General features: G+C 39.3%; 1 protein-coding gene across 1 annotated transcript in view; it reads left to right on the top strand.

Moving 5' to 3' along the window:
* Window positions 1–22,983, top strand: part of ME1 (malic enzyme 1) — a 185,934-nt gene extending 162,951 nt beyond the window's left edge. The window contains exons 10-14 of the mRNA XM_074861959.1: window positions 6,382–6,487; window positions 10,453–10,595; window positions 13,125–13,298; window positions 20,330–20,428; window positions 22,624–22,983. Of these exons, the coding sequence (XP_074718060.1) occupies window positions 6,382–6,487; window positions 10,453–10,595; window positions 13,125–13,298; window positions 20,330–20,428; window positions 22,624–22,782 (681 nt within the window). The 3' untranslated portion in view covers window positions 22,783–22,983. The remainder of the gene's footprint in view (window positions 1–6,381; window positions 6,488–10,452; window positions 10,596–13,124; window positions 13,299–20,329; window positions 20,429–22,623) is intronic.
* The last annotated feature ends 27 nt before the right edge of the window (window positions 22,984–23,010 follow it).

Raw genomic sequence — 23,010 nt, 5'->3', positions numbered from 1 at the left:
TCCTGTTTCTTCCTTGATGCTTTAATAACTGCTTTTTTTGTTTGTTTTGCTCTTAACTCTGCAATAGGAAACACAGGAAAAAAGCAAGTAAAACCAAAACATTCGCAGTTGGAAATACTCTACTTACTAACACACTGCTTTGCTCTTTGGTCTACAGTTCTCATGTCTTTTGTGGTTCTCATGTCTTCAGTATTTAAGAACCTCAGATGAATTTATTGATTTATCTGTGTACTGATCTCTGTTCTCTTGTTTAAATAAGCCGCAGTTGACACAGTCAAATGGAGGCGAGTGTTTATATAAATACATCTGTGCCTCCCTGGTTTCGAGACGGGATAAATGCCAGTGCTGCCTCTAATGTGGGACATCAGGGTCCTCGGGCTTATTCTCAGCTGCCTCCCAGCTGATGGAAAGGGCAAATCTTGGCAAGCTTCCAGACTTGCCTCTCCCACCTCACTGACATAAAGCTGCTCTGCTCTTCAGCCCTGGTTCATGGGGCAGGCCCGGCAGGACCAGCTCAAACAGGCCATGGCATTAGACTTCACATTGGTGGTATTTGTAAGATTTGTCTCCTGTTTTGTAATATCCCACATAGATGTCTGCTGTGCAGTCTGGTCTCCTGTTTTTACAGCTGTTTTCTATGAATTTTCTCAGGGTTTTATTGATGGGTCATTTTTGTTTGTTATCTGAGCCTCAATTTGGTTCTATAATACAATGATATGAGTAACTTTCTGTGGAAACTGTGATGTACATTTGCTTGAAGCCTGATTTCAGTATCTCCTTTGCTTCTTGTGCTCTTGATCAGCTGCTAAAACTAAAAACTTAAGAATCCTCCCTAAAACTAAGAACTGCTTACAGTTCAAAACCAAAATACAAGCAGTTTTTCATAAAACTATTAACTACTGAGTCTTGTTACTTCCTTTTACTTCTTGAATTAAAATGTCCTGGTGTCCAAGTGACTATGTTTTACTATTTGTAATAATAATAATATATAATACCAATGATATATATATAATATATTTTATAATATATATACTCTATGTATATACACTATATATAGTATATATACTATATAAATATATATATGATAATATATATATTTGGTATTATATATTATATAACATATAATACCAAATACTCATCCATTATGGAGTATAGACATTTTAGGACTGCCAAGATCTTTCATACATAATGTCACCATCAGAGAATGCTGCTATTGTTTCTTTATCTCAGTACTTCATCTGCTGACTTAACACAGTCCACATTGTAACTCATTTGCTAATAAAGAATTTAGCTCATATTACTTTCCATCTGAGATACCACTGTGACTTCTAATATAGCAACATATCTGTTTTCAGGTTGCTTTGTTCTCTTTTGTTCAAATCCAAAATATCCCATAGGTTTCTTGGTACAAAATATTACTGTGATAGAGGCAGTACTTTTCCCCTCCAAAGTAGTTTCTGACATTTTCACTGAGTCTCTGGACTTAAGCTTTATTAATCTTTTTTTGTTTAATATTCCTCACCAGTGAAGATGTATTGTATAGTTTATTCAGGCAGCCTGAGTATGCATTGAAGACACTACGGTTGTCTTCCAGGTATTTTACCACGTAGTTTTTGGGGTTTGTTTTTTATTCAAGCAAACTTTTTATAATGCCCCTAGAAAATTACTTATTCTATAAAAGATAAGGAAATAATGCATAGCATTGCAAAAAGTTATATAATGGAATGTTGGTGCTTTTCCTTATTTCTTTCTTGGGATGCTGAATACATTTGGGAAGTTAAAGCAGGAAGGATATGTAGCCTCTTCTTCTGACTTTACCTTCCTCCTTCTATTGAAAGAGTTTGTGAGTTTGTATCTTCCCCTCTGAATAGCTCATGTCAAGTCTGTTCATCTGTGTGATTTCAGTGTGAAAGACTTTCTTTTTGGATTTAGGGAGTGTCACTTGATACAGGAAAGGTGCTTGTTATACATCATAGAAAACACTGAAACTTAAGACAGCTGCTGTCTGGCCTAGATGAGCCTTCATACTGCTATTTGAAGAATGGTGCAATAACATCCTTTGGTAGGAACCCCTGGAAAAATGTCTCCTTTGCATGGCAAGCATTGAAGTTCTTCATTGAAACAGTGAGACTGTATTGAGGCTTGGCATCCTGAAAGGGGCACATTTTTAGATTGCTGATTTTTCTGAGCCCTTTTCATTGAATGAATGAATTTTTAATAATGCTAAAAGAGCAAGACTTAGAAGACAAATATGAATGTGACTGAAAATTATGTTTCTACTTAAAAGACTCAGAGCTTCATACACAGAACCCCACAGCACATTCAAATTCTTTCTTAGTATGGAGTATTTAAATTTTTTCCTTTTTCTATTAGAAGAAGGGAAATATCAGTGAGCTGTGTGCCATTTAAGTATTTTAGGATTGTGGAGACACAGGCAGACCAGAGCAGTTTCTGATTTATGCTGCCTTGTGTTGATCCTCTACAGCTCATTTCCTAGCAGCAGATAGAGTACAACAGCCAGAGTTGGAAATGGAAATGCCAGAAGATGGGCTCTGCACTTCTGGAAGATCTTTTAGTCAGAGCAGCTCTGCACTGACAGGTCTATCCACTTTGCATGTCTCCAGTGTCAGGAGGCAGACAAGACAGAAAACCACACAAAACCAGAATTGAGACTTCTGCATTTTAACTGTGTTCTCTTCTCTCTGCTGACTGACAAAAACTCCGTGATTTTTTATTCTGGCCATAGGCATTCAGGGGCGGATGTCTGGAAGCTTGTACTAAATGGACTGGCAACCCCTTAGTTTGAGGTTAAGCATGCACAAAACTGAATTGTTTCTTCCTTCCTGCAAGTCATTGCTTACCCTGTTGGCAGGGCACAGAAGAAAGCTAGCCGTTCTCTTGCTGCCGCCTCTCTACTTTGCAGAAAGCAGATCTTAAGAATCTGACAATTTGGGAGAAAAAATACTATCTGTCTAAAGCACTGTCCTCTAAATTATTGAAGTTTTGTAACCGTATCGACTGGCTGGTCTTGAAATCTTTGGCACAGTTTTTAGGGAGGTGTTGTGTATCTCCTTTAGGATCACTGAATTAAGAATTAAAATACATTTCTGACAATCTGTTTAAAAACATATATTAAAAAAACCTCACTCACTGTAGAATTTCTTTTACAAGCATTTTCCAAGCAAAGATGTCTATGTACATAGCTGTTGTTATTTTTGCTAAGCCACAGAATTTAATATTTCATTCTTAGTTAATATACTACAAAAATATTTACTTGGAGACATGATTCATTCTGACTAATGGGATCAAGCTAATTCAGACCAAAGCTGAATAAAGAAATATATTTTAAGTTGTTTGGGGTTTGGTTTTGGGTTTTGGCTTTTTGGTTGTTTGGTTTTGGGGGTTTTTTTTGGTTGTGGGGGGTTTTTGTTTGTTTGTTTTTGTTGGATTTCTTTTTTTTTTTTAGAATGGTAGAATGTCGTGTGTGAAATTACGGGCAGATAGAAATTAAGATAGGGCAGAAGTGAATCCAACCTAAGCTGGCCCATCTGGCTAGAAGCAGTCTCACTAGCCACTGGCCTGGAAAGGGTTGCAGTGGATTGCATCCAGCGTACTGTTTGAGTACTCCATTGTAGCTAATTCAATGAGAGTTGATTGTCAATGTCAGTAGGAGATGGGGCTTTGAATCCTTGGTGTTGCATCAATAAGTGTTTTAACAGCCTGCCATTATCTTAATTTTAAAATATTGAAGTACCTCCTCAAAAGCCAATCAAGGGTAAAACTGTATAAAGAAGTAACTTTGTTTCATGCAGGATTTTGGTTATTTGTTTTGATCAAAAATGAAAATGAAAGAGTATCAACGTTTTTCTCCACTAAGATATCAGCCTGGACTCTAAGCTGTTATGCACTGTGGAAAAAATCAGAGGGCAATTTTCCCAAGAGATCTGCCCAGATCTGCAGATCCTGGAGGTGCTCAGAGCTACCAGCCTGCCACAGCCTGAAGAATGAGCTGGTCATAACTCTTGGAGGTGATTTCTTTTTTCTTGCTAGCCCAGAGCAGTCTCTTGGTGGCTGGATTTTAAGACCAGATTGAAAACTGCAGCCTGATAAGCTATTAAGGAACAAACCCCTCAATAGCAGCCTGATAAGATATTAAGGAATGAACTGAAGAAGCAGCGTGGGATCAGATGGTTGCCCATGGCACCCATTCCCAGCTCCCCAGGAAACCTACCTCCAAGTCAGGCTCCATTGAGCATTTTGATTTCAACCAACCAGCCGATTAGAATGAAAAATGGCTTTTATTACAGTATTTTCGGTTATTCCTAGCAACAAGCTTTTGGCCTGAAAGTCATAAATAATTTTTTTTTCTTCAGTGACTAAAAAGAAAACTTCGTATTTCTCCCCTGAAAATGTTAAGGAAAATTTCTCCTTTAAAATGAGATGCATCTAAACCATGCACGTAGACTGTGGGGACATCTGCTGGGGTGCTGGGAAATGGCAGACTTCATACTGTGGAATGATTTGAGTGTCAGTATGCCAAAAATTGTTAATATTGCGGCATTCTCTTGAGGCTGAGAATTTCACATTTTACCCACAAAGGAAACCAGGTGCCTGTATCACAGTATTTCCATGCTAATCACTCTAGGAGAACACTTAAGACCCGTATAAGCACATCCAGACATAACCTTCTTAATTTAAAAACTGTATTTTGGTCATGCAAAAAAATGTGTGGAAGAAGAGAAATCTCTGAAAATTCCTTGTAATCATGGGTGAGCCAAGAGAAGCTGGCGTCCTGTGAGGCAGACCAGCTCAGTCAGCCCCAACCACATAACAGCCTTCTGCGGCTTCCTGTGGTACCCTTGGGATGGGTACGCTTTTCTTGCAGCTGGAAATGAAAAATGGTCTTCCCTCCTGTCTACCAGCTCTTGTGGCGGCCATATGAGGACCAGCAGAAGTCTTCAGTGATAGGACTGGCACAGCCACATGTTGCCACATCGCAGAATCGGGGTCTGAAATGTAGCATCGGATTTCTCGCTTTTGTTAAAATTAAGCAAAAATGCCATTAAAAAACTAATCCCAGCTTGAATCCAATAGTATGCGCAGCCCTAAATAGAGCCAAAATTGTCAAATTTGTAGACTTTGGTAGAATCGTGGAATGAATTCTGTTCCAGTACTTCAGTATAGTCTTAATTAACTTGCAAAGATTGAGGAAACTTTCATCTTATCAGTTGGAAAAGATGTGGCTGGGGAGATGATATAGATCTGTTCTGTCTATTTGGTAAAAATTACATTTAGTGTTCTGTTTTCCTCATATACTTCCCTATATATCTGTGTATATATTTATCTGTATAATCTGCTTCTTGCTGTCTGAAATTGTAAGATGTTTGAGGGGCTGGCACCGTCTTCTAGATTTGTGTTTGAAAAGTGCCTTTGCAGTGATATTTTCTGCAGGCATGAGAATAAAATGAGGGGTGGAGGTGTATGAATTTTAAAGTCTTCTGCTGAAATTTTCAGATGCCTGTGTACAGACAGAGGTCCATGTATTGAGACAACTAATATAATTTTCACAAACTCTGACCCCTTCTTTCCCTGCACTCCACATTACTAACACTGAGCTCAAGTCCTCTTTGTAGCCCAGTCAATGTGATACTCTATAGCCCGTTTTCCTGCATCTATCATATTCCATTTGGAAACTCTGTTGGGCATCGATGGGTGGAAATTGCTCGTATAGATCAGGGCGAAAGTTGTTTCACAGCCGAGTCAATTTTGTTGATGCAAAAACAGTGCATCAGACATCTGGTTAGTATTATTTTTATTCTATCCTTGAGAATGAATAACCTAAATATGAAAAATGTGGAGCAAAATATAGGCTCCCCTAGTCTATATCCTCCCCTCATATAGTCTCTATACTTTTAGACAAGAGCAAAGGTGAAAAAGCTAGAAGAACCCATTCTTGTTTTGCTAAATCACTCCCCCTGTCCATCCTTACTGTTTGCTATATAAATATATTTATGCTTTATTGTTGGTACCTTTAAGCATTTGACCAAATGTTAACAGGTAAAACAGCTTTAAGAATGCTTCAAAGAAGAAACTAATGATGCTTTCGTATAGTTGTTAATACAGTGGTATTCTACAGCTGTTATGAATTTAAAAGTAAAAATATTTAATTTACCTACTGCTTCTAGAAATAGATTAGTCCTAAATTATCCTAAGCGTGTTAGCTGTACACAGTGTAACTTTGGTATGGTATTTGGTGACAGATGCAAAAGTAGAAATGAAAATAGGACATGTTAAACCAGATACTTTGTAAACTGATTATCCCAGGATATTAGGTTCCATTAAACTTATAATAAATATATTTTTCTTTTTTTCCTTACTCAGGGGCGTGCCTCATTAACATCTGAGAAACAACGTTTTGCCCATGAACATGGTGAAATGAAAAATCTAGAAGATATTGTTAGAGACATAAAACCATCTGTGCTAATAGGTAATTTCTTTTACTTTAAAGCAATGACCTTATTCTTTGTTGGAAAAAAACGGGGATGTGGCTTTGTCTGAAGACAAGATCAAGTTCCTCAGAACAGTTTACCTTTGTGTGTTTTTAGAAAACACTGGGTGCATAATGGACTCTATTAAGCAACTGAACAAATAGTAACTATCCAGGCATGTAACACTGCTTTCACTCCAAGCCATCCATTTCACAAGGGGAATAATCCGACTTGGTTTAAACATCTGATGGAGAACCTTATCACCTTCCTAAATTACTTCTGATTTAATGTGGATGGTGTAATACAAATAACCTCAAACAGTCTGAGAAAACTGAGCTAAGCACATGTAAAGCTGTGCAAATATAAGCATGCTGTAGCTGAATCTTCTTTTCCCTCATATTTAGGTCCTTAGCCACCAGTCCTTTGTGCAGACCATACCACAGACTTTACAAAGACTTTTTCTTTTATAAAAGCTGCAGGATTTGGGATATCAGTAAAGGATTGCTCAGGTCTCTACAGTATGGTTATTATATTTCAGTGACAGTTTCAGGAATGAACTGCAAGTACTCTTAAATAAATTTTTTAATATGTAAGACTTGAAAATTCATCTATCTGGCTAGTAAAATCATTCATCAGATGCTGGAAAATCTGAAATGCCAGTGAAAGTTATCCTGCATTTTAAGAGCTACCTTTTTGACTATGCCTAGACTATGTGGTCCTTGTTCAGTAGAATCTGCTAGTGACAATGATCATGAATGAAGCAAATATCTTATCTTTTTCTATGCTTCATAAAGATATGACTGCAAGAGAGAGACCAAGTAGTCTGAAGAATTTGTTTAGTGGAATACAAGGCTGAAAAAGCTAGTGGAACAGAAGACTAGATTGAATGATCTGTGATATTTATCTAGATAAAGGCATGTGGACGCTTCGGGAATGTCTGCTGTCATGAAATATGGATGTTTACTGTGTGTCATTTTTATATATAAATCTATGCAGTGCTTTCCCTCAAGATCACTTTCTTGTATCCATGCTGCATAATGAAGGCTCTTCCAACAGAAACAGCAATGAAAATTAATATTGGGGTTTTTTTGGCTTGGAGGACTAGTCATTCGGTATCTTCCTCTGGGCAACAGGAGTCATGGGGAAATATGCTGATACTCCTTCTCCCAGTGTTTTACTTAACTCTATCTCAGTGAATCTTCATATACATTTTATCACTCACGATGGCTCAAGAAAAAAACTTAGTTTAGCTTGACCAAATGTAAGAAAATGCAATTTTAAAATTAAAAACAAAAAATAAAGTCAGATTGTTCAGAGCATTTTGTTTTAACTATATCTGAAGATAGTTGTCATTCTTACTATTGGCTGTCCAGAAGCAGTTTTAGAAGACATTAAACATTTGGCAACTACAGACTTAAACAGAAACTAAAGTGTATAACAGGATCTTATACAAGTGGGTCAAAATCATGACTGCCATAACTGTTCATCAAACACAGTGACCCAGCTGGTCTAGCAGAGCTTTTGCATCTAAGCATCCTTGTCCATTCATAGAAGGTGAAGTACAGAGAGCTCCGATTTGAAAAAAAATAGTAGCGAGTGATGGAAATGTTCGAGCAAGGGTTGTTTAAACTTTGAGAGAAGTCACTGATTTGCATCAATTGAGGAGTTGCCTCTTTTGTTACCGAGGGATCAGAATAAAGGAGATTTGGCCAGCTGCAAAACCAAATGGGTCTTAGACGTTATTTGCCCTACATTAAGCACCTAAACAGCACCTAAAGAGCCTGTCATAGGGTGCTTGGGCTTTCAGTACACCTCTTGGAAAGCTCAATTTAAAACAGTTCAGGGAATTTCAGTGGGGCACCCACTTCTTCATATTGAGGGCATAGGCTGTGCTTGAAGATGTCTCTGTAAGATGATACTATGCTTCATGTAGAAGCAGTCAGAAAATACTCAGACACCTTTAAGAAATGTTAGTCCTGGAGCGTGTATGAACTTCTAGACAGCTCTGCGAGGCGAGGACCCCTTTTACCTCCCTCCAAGTACCTTGTGCTCTCCTCAGGCAGACACCAAGCTGTCTTTTTAGAGTGAGAAATCTTGGGATGTTGTCACGGTCCACTCGGTGGACTCGTGATGATTCGTTTGCTACGATCTCGAAAGTGCAAAATTAAGGTGACCAACACCAAAGGGGATAGCAGTAATCAAACAGTGAAACTTTATTGGGTTGCCTGTGAAGAGGCACGCGATAGTTAGAGATGGGTGAAAGAAAGGAGAAAAGTAAAGTTAAGTTTTAGAGAGAAGAGGGAGAGAGGTTATAGCTACCACCGCTGATCTCACGACGTCCTAACGGTCCCGGGTCCAGCTGATGCTGCGTCGTCGATCATCGTGGTCCTTGGTGGGGAAGCTTCCAATTTTCGTTGTCCAGAAGTCATCTTTTATGCTTAGTAACACACCTTGCTCCACCTCTGCCTCGGGGGTCTCCGCCCTTCTCAGAATTCAATTATCATATCTCCACCCCTCTCGAGCAAGGCCATCGCGCGTGCGCGGTGGGGAGTGTCTGAGGTGTGGTCAGTCTCGGAGGCGGGTAACCTTCAACCAGGAGGTGTGTTTTGGTATTATAATGAAGCAAAGTTCATCTGAGGTTCATGATTTCTTCATCGGTTTTATGGCAACAGTCGCGATCCATCTTTTTGACAATGGCTATGCAATTATCACTAACCGCTCTGGATAGGCCCAGGTACCGAACAATAGCACAACACTCTTTGTACTGCACAGCTCAGGCACCAAAGAACAGCACTGCACTGCCTGCACCACACGGTTCAGTACTCAGGAGAACAGCACAGCACTGGCTGTGCCACACAGTTCTGCATTCAGGAGCCTTTGCACCACATTCCGTTCCAGGGGTCGGCAACTGCGCTCCAAACAGGCCGTTGTCGGGTACCTCACTGTCCATGTCCCTGATGACAATGTTGAGACAATGCTGATCTTCTGACCGACTCTTACAGATGTTCATTTGTGCACAAGTGACAAGAGGTTAGAGGTTAGAGTACTGACCCAAGAGAGACCCCCTCCTGGGGGAGATTCCTACTCCCCCAAGAGAGGAAACAACAGCTTTTTTCCTGCTGTTGAAACGCTGATGCTATGTGGAAAGCAGTACAGGGAGCCAGGCACTGGGGGCTCTGAGCAAGAAGGAGGCTTCCTTCTCTACAAGCCAAGTGATAGGGGCCTCCCCGGACATAAAGATCGTTAGATTTACTCCAAGGTCTGTTTGTCTGTTTTTCACTGAAGGTGTGGAGAGCAAGGATCTCATCCTTGGATTCCCAACTCTTGTAGGTTAGGCAGAAATACAGGTGTATTGGCCATCACACCATCACACACACCCCTTTTTGGTTGTGAGTACAGTGTGGAGAATATAAAAGCATCTCTGATGGGATGGAAAGGGATGTCTTAAAAAAAATTGTTGCTATCAGGGAAGCCTTAGACTGAAAATTGGGATTATTCATCAGCTAAAGCTGGAAATGATGAAATGATCAGCTGTAGAAGGCAGAGATTTGTCATGTCAGAAAGAATTGAAATCTGACACACTGGATTTGGGAGAAACTATCCCGTCTGTTGCATGAGACTTTAGGAGACAGAGTTGTACCTTTCTGCTCCTTATCAGACTTACCTGCAGGTTAGGTGATACATTTCTATTTTATATAAAGGGCCTGAGAAAAGTGAAGTGAGAAATTCACCAAACTGTACAGGGGTCAGTAGGTTCTACCTTATGTTAGGGATAATACTGAAGTTTCACTCTTTCAAAATCTTTTATACAAAACTTTATTTTAACCACATGTTAGGAAAAAGGTTGAACTCCATTTTAAAGAGACAGGTATGCAGTAGAAGGAGCTCTGTTGTTTTAAAAGAGCATATGTTACCTTGAACTGATTGCATTTTTCTGCTTGTTATGTGTGTTTTTCTTCTTTAGGAGTTGCTGCAATTGGTGGTGCTTTTACTAAACAAATTCTTCAGGATATGGCTGCTTTAAACAAACGTCCTATTATTTTTGCTCTCAGCAATCCTACCAGCAAAGCAGAATGCACTGCTGAGCAGTGCTACAAATACACAGAGGTAATCAAAGATTAACATCTCTCCAGTATACACGGTGAAAAGTAAATCTGCAATTAAATTTAAAATGGGAGGAAGAAAGAGGGTGGAGTAGCAAGTACTAATCATGTCTCTGTGTGTAGGTAAAATAAGTAACAGGTTTTCCAGATTTTATCAAGACAATTTAACTGGAGTCAATACATGCTTGCACCCTCATAAAAACATGTAATAGCTTTTATTGGTGTCAAGCAAGATTCATAGTCTTTATTTTAACAGAAGCATCAGTAACCATCAATCATTAAAACCTTATTCCTGATTTTGAACGGTACCACTTTGTGTAATATATACACACAGTGGTATGCTTTTCATTTGAGATTTTATAAATATTCTTTAGGGTTAGAAAATACTTCAATACAGGAAACAGAATCTTTAAAATAATTCTTTATTAAGAACTGGGATAATTGGTGCCTTTTACAAAGATTTTTCTTATGGAATCATAGGTGAAAATTAGGACAACTGTGCTTGCTTATTTATTATTGCATTATAGTGCTAATAAACACATTATCCTGTAATTCAGTCTAGAATTTGAAATGTATGACTACTTGACTGTATGTGTTTCATAGGGGATTGTGTTCAGATTTCTTTTCAAATACAGGGCAGCTTGAATGACAGTTTTACAGTGTTTAAAAGACAAATTTAGCATGCCCGTTCCCCACTGCACAGTACACAATTACAGCACAATGCAAGAGCCAGGGAAGCAGCCTACGTGAAGGTTGGTTATAGTGCGTAATGACATCTGGTAGGCAGAGCAAAAGACACACTGAACTATTTGATCTGTCACCAAAACATATAATAAACTGACCATGATAATACTGAATGACACCAAACCAAACAGAATATTCTTCTGAAAAGCTGAATAGCAACAGTGGTATATTTTAAAATGCACTTTCCAGTTCTTTAAAATAGGCATAGATATTTCTGATGCAAAGTGCCTCTGAAGTATTTAACAGTGACATTTATCACTTCAGCAGTGCTAGCAGAAATAAAGGCTGGCTTTTCTTCCCCACCTAAATTTACTGCTTAAATTTGAGTGTGCTCCATCCCCAGCAAGGCAAGAGCCAGCCTTTGGGCTGCTGATGTAGAGCCTGTGCAATGTCACTCTCCTCATTAGTCCAAAACTGCCATGCCTGCTGTAGAAATTAATTGTGTCTCCCTGTGTATCAGGAATGATCTGGGGAGAACCTGGATAGTAGTGCCACTGGTGAGTCATCTCTGAGGTGCCTCTTCTGCCACCCTTGAATGGCACTCGATAGTGCCAGCATCTGCTCCCATTGAGGTGTTCCTCATCCCAGGGGAACAGTGAGACTCCATCAGACTTGCAGCTCCCTTGCAGCCCATCTCTTGGTACTCCAGTGGTATCACAACTCTGAACATGCATGTAACTGAGCCTAATACTCCGCTTAGCTGATGTTAAGCCATTAGCAACATAAGCCCTGTCGCCAGGTCTGGGTCACCCCACGGGCTTCTGTTCCTCCCCACAGCTGCCTGATGTGTGCCAGCGTGGAGCTACACCTGTGTTTGGGTCCTGGGAAGAGATTTAGATGTCCCATGTGAACTGCAACATAAAATGAGTTAGAGCCAGTTCTCTTGTCCTCAGGACAAGTGATATGGTGTAACTTGTATCTGTACAGCTAAATTCTCGAATTCCCCAAAGCAGGCTGGCTCTTCCGTACTGCCTGCTGGGACCAGTCTGTGCATGGTGCCTGGGCTCTAGTGGCAACAGTGCTACCCCAAAATCTGCTGGGAAACATCCTAGTGGTTTATCAGTATTGGATGATCCCACACCAGTGGCCTGAGTTGGTGCCCTCACCCTGCTCAGTATATGACAGTGAGGGGAGCCACAAGGTCCCAGAAGAGGAGGTCCCATCACCAAGTTGTGCTATAGATTGTACCGTGGGATGATGTTCCTGGGACAACACTTGTACCTCTGTCATTCTGTTGAGCTGGATTGGGCACAGGGGCCTGAAGAGACTGGGAGGAACAGAGAGTTCTGTCTGTCCTCACAGCTCCTCGGAAATTGCCACATCCAAAAGTATAACATTTAGTGGCCTGTCATTTTTGTGGATGATCTGCTGTTGGGAAAAAAATCACCTGATGTTACAATGACAGTGTTGTCCACTTTAAGTGTTACAGCTCCAGGTGCATACCTTCTTCCCATGTGCCCTTCTGCTGGCATGGACACACAGAGTGAATAACGAGTGATGGCTTTCACTTTCTCCTCCTCTAAATTGTGCTGATAGCTCTTACCTGAATAAGGCAGCTGTTACTCTCTGACATGAGATAGTTACAGAGCATTGCCAGTGATCTCTAGGATCAGCATCCTGATGCTCTTGAGACATAATCAGTTAAGTAGCTCTAACACCTTCTCAGAAGAGACAGCAAATGGGTGTAACCCAGCTTCCACAGTGGTAGATATTTAAAGGGATGTGTGAAATACTTCAACAGCATCCTCGTAACTAACATACTTTCTTTGGCTTTCTTGTTATAATTCAGGGACGTGGCATTTTTGCCAGTGGAAGTCCTTTTGATCCTGTCACTCTTCCAAGCGGACAAACTCTCTATCCGGGACAGGGTAACAATTCCTACGTGTTTCCAGGAGTTGCTCTTGGTGTTATTTCGTGTGGACTGAAACATATTGGTGAGGACGTGTTCCTCACAACTGCTGAGGTACTGTATTAAAAATTATTTCAATTCCTTAATTTAGTAACTTGGTAATAATGAAGAGTTAAACAGAAAAATTTAAACATTATCTTTTAAATTGGAAAAATAGTGCTTTCTGTGTAAGGTCTTTATCTGCAAGGTATGTTGGTTTTTATAAGTTCCATTTGAACAAGTTATTTTTAAAAAGTTAATACTTGGCCCAAAGGTCATCTGACATAAACTTCACTTTTTGTTGGCAAGGAAAAAAGAGAAAGATTTCGGTACTGTATTATCACAGATGAATGCACATATGTACAATTTGGGTTTGATTTTAGATTGAAAAGAACTGCATTTTGATGTTGGTAGCTTTGGGGTGACTTTTGTGGGTGTTTTTCTTGCAAAAATTATTTTAATTTCTTTTAGCTTTTTAGCTTCTTGCTTTTTTTGAGTAAAGCTATTGGCATCATTTTTTGTGGACTTACCTTGTCAACAGCTAGTGAAAGTGCTCCATTGCTTTGTAGTTCCTTGCACCACAGTTTGGCACAATTGCCATGTTATTCTTCCCATTTTCTTTCTTATCCTTTTCTGCATCGGTTCTTTTCTTTCTTCAGGCAGTTTGTTATGACCTTTGTTGTGATGTTATTCAACATGTGATCTCTCCTCCTTTATCTCCACTCAGTGGGCAAGAAATGAACAGAGAGGAAACACTTTGGTTCTAGGAGTCATTCACCACCTACTTCCAGTGATTGTTCAAAATCTGACATCCACTGTCTTACAGTAGGACATATAAATGCACAGGATTGTACCTTCAACATGTATGGGAGAAGAATCTGGCCTTCATTATTTTAGAATCCCTTATTCAAACAAAATAAATTACTAGCAGTGGTTGAAATCAAATGGTTAACACAATTTTTATTTTTTTTTTTTACAAAACAGTAAGTCAATCTTCCTGTAGCTCTTTCTCACCTAAGAAAATTGTACCTTTCTGTGCTTTTCTGGGTCCACTATCTTTGCTCCTCATCTGCTATGGCATCATAGCACCCTTACCACTCCTTCCTCTGACCCTTCCCATCTCACCCCCTTCCAGCCCTGTCCTGCATTTCCTGTCTCCTTCATTGCCTCTGTTGGTTCTGCTCTTGGCTGGCACCAAGAGCAACATAATGAGCCTGATAGGACTCAGCTTCCTTCTGCTGAGTGGTGTGATATCCAGTGATGCTCAAGCTCCTGGCTACTGTGCTCCCAAGAACATGCTTCCAAGCCCATCCTGCTCAGAGAGAGCCCAGGCTCAGTACAGACAGTGATTAGAGAGCCCTAAGCAGTGCATGATGGTCTGACCATGTCTGTGCAAAGTCATTAAAAGCCTGATGCTTTTAGGGTATGGAAATAAGGAAGAAGGCCAGCTTCAGTTTATCAAGTTAACTCTAATTAACCTAGATGCTCTTCAGTGGTAATTTCTACTTAGTCCAGTTCATATAAATTACAATCCACAGAACTTTATGAAAATGCACCATCCTAATCTTTAAAGAAGCTGTGTAAGGATGCTTGGAAATACTTGGTAGTGTAGGTCACACAGAGGAAGCCTCAAAGCAATGCAATTAGCAACCATTATAGAACAATTAAAAAAAAAAAAAAAAAAAGAAAAGTTGCCCTAATTAGCAGAAGTGAGAATGCCTGACTCAACTCTTGCAGCTTCTCTAAGGTATATTGCATTCCAGGATTCATGCTCCTTGTGTCCTCTTCGTGGATTAAAGGGAAGAAAATGTCCCTTTACTGTCACTCGAAGGCAACATGATGGCAGTATGTGATATGAAGCTTTCATAAAGGGTGAGCACTTGCACACTGCCCTTGCTAGATTTCTAAGGGGTTTTTTTTAAGGTGCATACTATGGCATCTTTAAAAAAGTTTGCCAGCAGCTTGCCCTCTATAAGAAAGACATTCACAATTTCCATCTTTAAAATTAGTAAAAAGGCCAGACTGTCTCCACTGGCTTTAACCATCTTAGGAGGGCAATGATCCATCTCATAAGTCTTTGGATAATTATATCCTCCCTTTAAATCCTTCCCTGTAATTTCAGTTGGATACGGTGATCCTCACTTGCTGGTCTAAACTGCTGTGTTAAACAGTTGTCTTATTTCATTCTAGAAGTTGCTTCATTTTGGTTTGGGTGAAATGGCTCCTATATATAGAGTGCTGATAGATTAAAGGTGACACATATGTGGATTGAATGATTTTTCAAGTGGCAGTCCACTAAGTCAAAAAAAAAAAATCTGTTCTGAACAAAGAAACGTAACAAAGAAGTAAAATGGTATCAGAAATTGTGATGAAGCTTTTAAATTCTCTCCTGAGGTAGAGGTTTTCTCCTGACTTCTTTTTTGGTAAGTTTTGCTACATAATTGCTATCCTCTAGTAAAATCCCTAGAAAAGTTTGACATGTAAAAATGTATTTTTTCTTGCATAGAAAGTCTATGTTGGTGGCAAGATCAATGGATAGCTACTCACCTTAACAGCTGGAGCTGAGAGCAGTCACATCTGGTCTCCCTACTTGTGTGAGAGGCAGTGTGTGACTGGGGCTTGGGGGAGCTACAGCCAGTTACTGAGCAAGGCCACAACTGATGGATTTCAGAGGAGTCTTTGCCAGAAGAAGTGTCAGGGGTGTGAAGGCCGGGAGGGCTGCGCAGGCCCTTAGCTGAAATTACAGTACAAAGCAAAGGCAAATGTGCTTTTTGTTTTGTTTCCTTGGCTTTTTAAATGGAAGGATAAAATCAAAATAGTTTCATGTGGGTTTTAGAATAGTGGTTAGTATTCTCCATTTGGAAAGGAAGCACCCAAGATGCTGCAAAATTTAAAGCACCAAACCCATGCATTTTAGACAGAGGGACCTTCTCAGATTGTAGCAGTAGCTTACCTGAAAAAAGAAGGTAAAAAGAATAAGCAGCCCAGGCTGCATGCCTGCACCTCCTGTCTTCTTTCTTTGCCACGTCCCCAATTAAATCTGATAAAAGTCACAAATAGCTTATTGTAACTACAACAAATTCTACTTTCAGTGTTCTTTTCTTCCTGCCAAGTAAAATAGAATGTAACTTTGATTTTGGACAATAAATCTAAGGTACTGTAAGTTGTAATACCTCTTAATTGCAGGCAATTGCTCTGTGATGACAAGAGACATTACCTACTCTTCTAAGTCCTACAAAACACAACAAAAGGGACAGAGAATTACGAACTAATGAAATATTCTTGGCATGTGTGACCTACAGTTAAGTTACGCCAGAAATAATCCTGTTAAATTATTTAATTATAGAGAATACATCCTCCAAAAGCCAAAATGCCCCCACTTGCTTTATGCCGTTTGTCCTGTCTTGACTGCCTTTCATTTAGGTTCTGCAATAAGGCTTAGCTAATTTCTCTATTAAAATTTGAATTAATTAAAATTTAAAACATTAAAATAGCCATACTGGGTTGGACCTAAGATCCAAACAGCTCACTATCTCCCTGTGAAAGTAATCAGTAGCAGAAGCTGAGGAAAAGAGGATAAATAAGGGGAAAATACAGATGGCTTTTCAGCTTCTGGCAGCCTGTACTATATGGCCTTCCTGTGTCGGAAGTTTTATCCCTGTATGGATTTTTCTTTCATAAATGAGCCTAGTGGCTTTTTAAACATGTTTATACATTTGAGCATCTTTTGGCAATTAGTGTCACAATTTAATTATGAGTTCTGTGGGAAAAGAAACGCTCCTCCTATGATTTCCTGCTGTCTGATGATTTGGGTTCCCTATAGTGCCATGAGAAATGTTCACCTTCAGTTGTCTTTTGTATTTTCTGTCAGTCTTCTCTTTTTTTCTCACAAGTCTATTTATTATTTTTTGTCTCCTTGTACAAAAAATAATGACCCTTGCTATCCTTTATACCCCTCATGACTCTATCCCATTCTTGTTTGACGTAGGTGGAGCAAAAATGCAAACTTTTCAAAGTGGTGTTACATTGTGGATTTATACATTGGTATAATTACATTTTCTGTGTTGTCTCTTACTTTCTTAATAATTCCAAATGTTGATTCATCATTTTTTCCTCCACCACTGAACTGATGTTCTCAAGGAGCATTTTTCAGAGACCACAGGAGAAGATGTCATTCTCTTTGAAAATGCTTATTTCTGTTTTTTTGCATAGTTTTTAATGCTGTTACAGGAATATGTTAGAAGGAATAGCATAGCATCTATATAGTTAAGCTTGCTACCTCTCCCACTTCAAGCACTGCCCAAATGTTTTGTGGCTTGCTTTCTAACCACCCCATCACAAAACAGAAGTATTCTACTCCTAAACTTTTTTTTTTTTTTGTGATGCGTTACACTAACAGCAACTTGCTGTTGATTTCTTCAGATTTCATCTTTCCTGCAGAGCCCCATTAAACTGTTAATAGCAGAAATCTCATGTTGTAAGCTTCTCTTTACACATTCAGATGCACATCTTGTTTTATCAAAGGGCTGCATATAATTTTAAAACAACCTAGTTGCTATCATGGAAAGCAAAAACTAGATTTCACGTTGTCTTAGCTCCCTCTAGTGGGTTTTTATCTCTGCTGTATTTCTCAATATGAGATTGAAATATAAAGAAATAATTTTCCTTTACTCATTATACTCAACAAAAGTATAATCTCTTGTTGCTCTTTTTATCATTTCCACTCCAAATGGAAAAACTTACTACACCTACCAGCATGCTGGGTAGGTTGCAGAAGAGAACATTGTTTTTGAACCTGAAGTTACTACAGTGTTTGCTCTGTAATTCAAACTATTTACATACTTCTACCAGAAAGGATGATAGCCAGGCATCTCTTCTGACACAGTCCTAGTTGTTTGCAAGCAATCTACACATGGTCCTATTTCCCACATGCAACAGGAACTGCAGGAAGCAGTTTGTGCTCTTTCAAGTATCTTCCTAGTATGTTCCCTCAAAACTGCACTTCTTGCTTTCTCTTTGGACCATGTTATCAGTTTCATTTCACAGTGTTTCCTGGACTTACCTGGTGTTTTCAGAACCTCTTGATGGGTGATAGATGGCTCCACCAGATGCTATCCAGACCAGAATTTTCCTTCCATCCACAGAGTACCCCTACAGGTCACATCATGCAGTAGCATCCCTGCACTTCTGCATCAGTCAGTGATTTGGTTCTAACTTTTTGTTATCTAAGCTCTAATTGCACAAAAATGTATCATTTCTCCGGATGGGAACACTAAGGGTGTTGTTACATTACTCTTCTATTTTGCATCAGAATGGTCTTTTGGAGCACGTCTCCCTGGTGTCCCTACTTGGTCCACAGTGTGTCATGATCTTGGGAGGAGAGGGGGACTAGTTTCCTTTTGGATGAAATTAAATGGAAGGATACACTCCAGGAGCAAGGCTAATGTACTAAATATCAATGGAAACTGCTTATAAACTGTAATAGATTTCAGAAGTATGAGCTTGCAGTGTACAAAGAACCTCCTTTCCTTGTGACTGTTATGTGTTCCTAGCTGTTTAAAGGGCAAGGGACATCCCCTCCCCAGAGTAATTTCCTTTCTGTCCCAAAGCAAGAGAATTTTGAAATTTGGATTCTGCTGATGCAAATCTCTTAATATTTTTTGATAATTTTTTTTGAAAATCGTAGTTGAGAATGTTAGTGAAGGCAGCTATTAAAAACTGCATAAAGTCAGACCATTTTTAATATATGAATTTTATGCTTAATTTGCTTAGAAGGTATTTGGATTTGGTTCTAACTAGCAGCTCCCTAGAAGGTACAAAGGTGGGCAGTTAAAGAAATGAAACCTTCAAGTCCACCAAAGAGATTACAAGAGAGAAGACAGGTTAGTGAACTGGCATCAGCAGATTCTCAGGCTCAGCAAATCCCAATCTGGATCACCCTGAAAGGTTATTTTCTATTTCAGATCCCCAAATGACAAACAAATTTTAGCTAATGATAGCAGAAATATCATTAGACCCAAAGGCAGCCCCAGGACCCTTTGCTTCTTAAAAGGTATCTGTTGCAGGAATAGAGAAAGTTCATGAAGTAAGCCCATAAGCAGACATTGCAAGCAGTGTCTCTCCTCACTCTGCAGGGAATGTCCTTACACCTCATGGTAATAGAAGGTTTTTCATATGGCCAGTGAGTTAAACAGTAAACAACTTCTCAGCTTGCTCTGCTTTCCTAATCTGTTCATTGCTGGAGATGACAACAAAACATTTCCAGTCTTGCTAGGAAGAAGAAGCAAGAATATTCAGACCATAGAGGAGATGATCCTCTCAGACATGCATCAGAACTTTTGTATCATTCCTTGTTTCCCCTGGTTAGTCTGGTGAAAAATCAAGCAAAGAGCAAAATGATTTCTTTAGTTACTTGGTATGGTTGAGATGATGGGCCTGCTTCAGCCTTCAAGTGGAGTGGACTGACTTCTAGCAGCACTATGTTTTCTGTCCCAGCAAGCCAGAATTTAGCATTAGACAGCGTTATTTCTAAATCTGACTGCAGCGGCCAGCAGGGCTTAAAGAAGACCCTGAATAATCTTACTTTTATTTTACTTTCTGTGGTTGACCATATGTACTTTTATGATCTCATACAGGCTAGATATGCGAGCTGGATACACAACAAACCTGCTCAGCCACCAGTAATTTTGTTCAAAGCATTTTACACTTAAGGGTTTCAGCTCTGTTCACTGCACAGGATGACTTGACAACTGTTAGCATAACAGGTGCTTCTTTAACCTCAGAAGTCTTTGACCCAACAATTGATGGTTGGGATTTATATCTCACAGAGAACTATTTGCTAGTTTATGTGTGTCATGGACTTATTCAAGACTTGAATAAGTCTTATTGTCTGAGTGGGAAAAGGGCATAACTCCCGAAATTTCTAGTCCTTGTGTGGCTACTCCTAATGATAAACCTGGCTGTAAAAAACACTGCCTAGGTGGATTAAGCAGTATCTGCATGATTTGCCGAAGCAGAACGATTTCTTTGCTTAAGAGTAGATCACTGTCTAATAAAGCTACAGCTGCATCTGTGTTTCAAGTTAAACATGTCTGCTTTATTTCTAGGTAATAGCTCAGCAAGTTTCAGAGGAGAATTTACAGGAAGGTCGTCTGTACCCTCCGTTAGTCACTATTCAGCACGTGTCACTGAAAATTGCTGTGAGGGTAAGTCATTTCAGTCTTTTGTGGCTTTTCTTCCTACACTGTCTACATAATTGAGCGTTTGACTCAGTCAACTAACACACCTTCATGCAAGTTGAAGCTGGTTTGCATCGATCAATCTTGGACAAGTAGCAGTTTCAAAATTAAATTCATAAATGTAAATGTAATCCAAATACAAGAAGATACAGAACCATAGCAAGTGTTTATGTCCATAGACCCCAAACTGTACTGTCCGTCAGTTAGGAGCAGGTCCCCAGGCTTACAGCCATGCAAGCTGCACATCTGAAGGCTTTTGGCCCTTCATGATCATCAGTTCCGTGTCAAGAAGGTAAATGTCACCCCTGTGTCCAGGCACTATTCCCTTTTGTTCCCATCCTTACTCTGGCCTATCAAAATGACTAACTACAGGGGATGCTTTTTGTTTGTGGGTCAGGTTTGGGTTAGGGGTTGCCCAAGTGGTTGATTTTTACTGGCAAATACAGAACTGATGCAGATGGATTTTCAGTAACTGACCTAAACCTGCAGTTTCCCAAGAAATTTGGCTGCCCCAGAGAGAAGAAGAAGCAGCTTTCAAATAATGTATTTATCCCAGTTCCTCCGTTGTTCTGTTTTTTAGGTTGCTTTTTTCAGCATTTTAGGAGGTTATTTTGCTGGTCTTCTGTGACCTTTTTTGATCCAATTACTGTTTTCTCTCTTGGTCATCTTACTGTGAATAATTCCACTTATTGCATATTCTTTTGAAAGAATAAGAGGGAGCCCTCATGCATGAAACAGCTCCCCTAGCTTCACTCATTCTGTATATTTAAAAAAAGAAAAAAAAATCCTTATCACAGTTCACGTCTTCTTAGGCAAGTAGTAACTCTGTTCTGTGGATGTCAAAATGTTACCTAGATTCCTCAGGCTAAATCAAACTGTGTTTGGCAGAAACACAGTGATAGAAATTCCTCCTCTGCTTCTGTGTGTGTTATATAAAATACAAAAAAGGAGAATGTTTCCCAATGATTCTTTCTGCCTGATCTCTGTTGAGACTTTATTCCTGCAAATACCTGTTCTGGCTGATACAGCCGAAGAGGTCTAGCAACAGCTTCTGTCTTTTCCAGGAGAGGAACACTATCAAAATTTTTTTGAATACCAAACGTGGGATATAAATTCAGACCTCATTCAACCATGATAATTAATCGCACAGAACTGAAGATGAACTCTTACATAAACACCCAAAGTGCTTCTCAGTCAAATCTGTTTGGGCTTCAGATTAATCCTAGAAAGGAAGTCTAAATCTGGTAACTTGGGGTCTCAGCTTCTCACCAAGCTAAAACGTTTATGTTTTAAAGGGAGAACTAAGGAGAGCAGGAAGGAGACCGTCTTGCTTTTATTCAAAGTAGGAGTGTTTGTCAATTTGCCAAATACAGCTTGATGCAGATCTTTCCAGAGTGCTGCTGCATAAAACCAGTCTGCCAAACTTCTGTTTCATAGATGAATGTCCAGTCTAAAGATACACATTTCTCAAGTAGGTGTTCTTCAGATGTGAGAGGCTACTTTGATGTGTTGAGTGAGCTCCAACCTCTTCTAAACTTCATTTTAGTTGCAACTATACTTGTGATGCATAACTGATTCACTTAGGTATGGTCTGGGTGAGGAAAAAGCAAGCAAATATTTGTATTTTCCTCAACAATCTCCAGAATTAAACCTGTGCATTGCGTAGGACTTTTTTTCTCATGAGTTTACCTTTAAGAATTATATTATCAAACTATGGCAAATAATAAACTTATGTACTGTGCAGGGAGCATGGAGGCTTTGAACAAATCACACTTTTCTTACCGTGCTTTGAAGAAGATGGTAAACCAGGGTAACCTGATGATGGAAAAGCAGATATTGTATCTCAGTGCTTGGGGCTTGTGGAATGTTTTATCCACCACTGCACAATAAAAGCTAGGATATTGCTGGGTGAGGAGGAGCACTGTATTTGTAACAGCTGTTCAAAAGTAGCATGAGTCAGACTCACTTAAATGCGAACATCAGCCTGTTCATAGCCTTGTTCACTGTATAATAGCCCAGAATCAGTGTGCGTATAGGTGACTGTCAGCACCACAGAAGATGAAGTCTTATCTTGATTTTGAACTAATTCCTACATTTAAATCCTGTTAAATGTATTCAAATAGTTTACCAGCACTAATTAGGATTTTAATGCGTATTTCTAGATCGCAGAAGCAGCCTACAGGAATAACACTGCCTCCACCTATCCTCAGCCCAAGGACCTAGAAGCCTTCATCCGCTCTCAGGTTTACAGTACTGATTATAACAGCTTTGTGGCTGACTCCTATACCTGGCCTGAAGAAGCCATGAAAGTGAAACTGTAAATATTTAATGAAAAATGAACAAACTAGCAGCACTTAAAAAGCATTAAAATATTCAGAACATTTCTGCCTAGGAAGCCTAAGAATAGCTAATTTTTTAAGATGCAGAAAACTTTTTCTAAATTATGATATTTGGTTAGAAACTCAGATCAAGAAATCATATTAATTATTCATCAGAAAATAAAAATTAATCTGAGAAATATATTTGTGTTGTTTGGTTATTTTGATTGT

Source organism: Strix uralensis, chromosome 3, assembly GCF_047716275.1.
Source record: "Strix uralensis isolate ZFMK-TIS-50842 chromosome 3, bStrUra1, whole genome shotgun sequence".
NCBI classification, from domain to species: domain Eukaryota; kingdom Metazoa; phylum Chordata; class Aves; order Strigiformes; family Strigidae; genus Strix; species Strix uralensis.
Note: the sequence above shows the minus strand (reverse complement) of the source record. Positions and strands in the feature narration are given on the sequence as shown.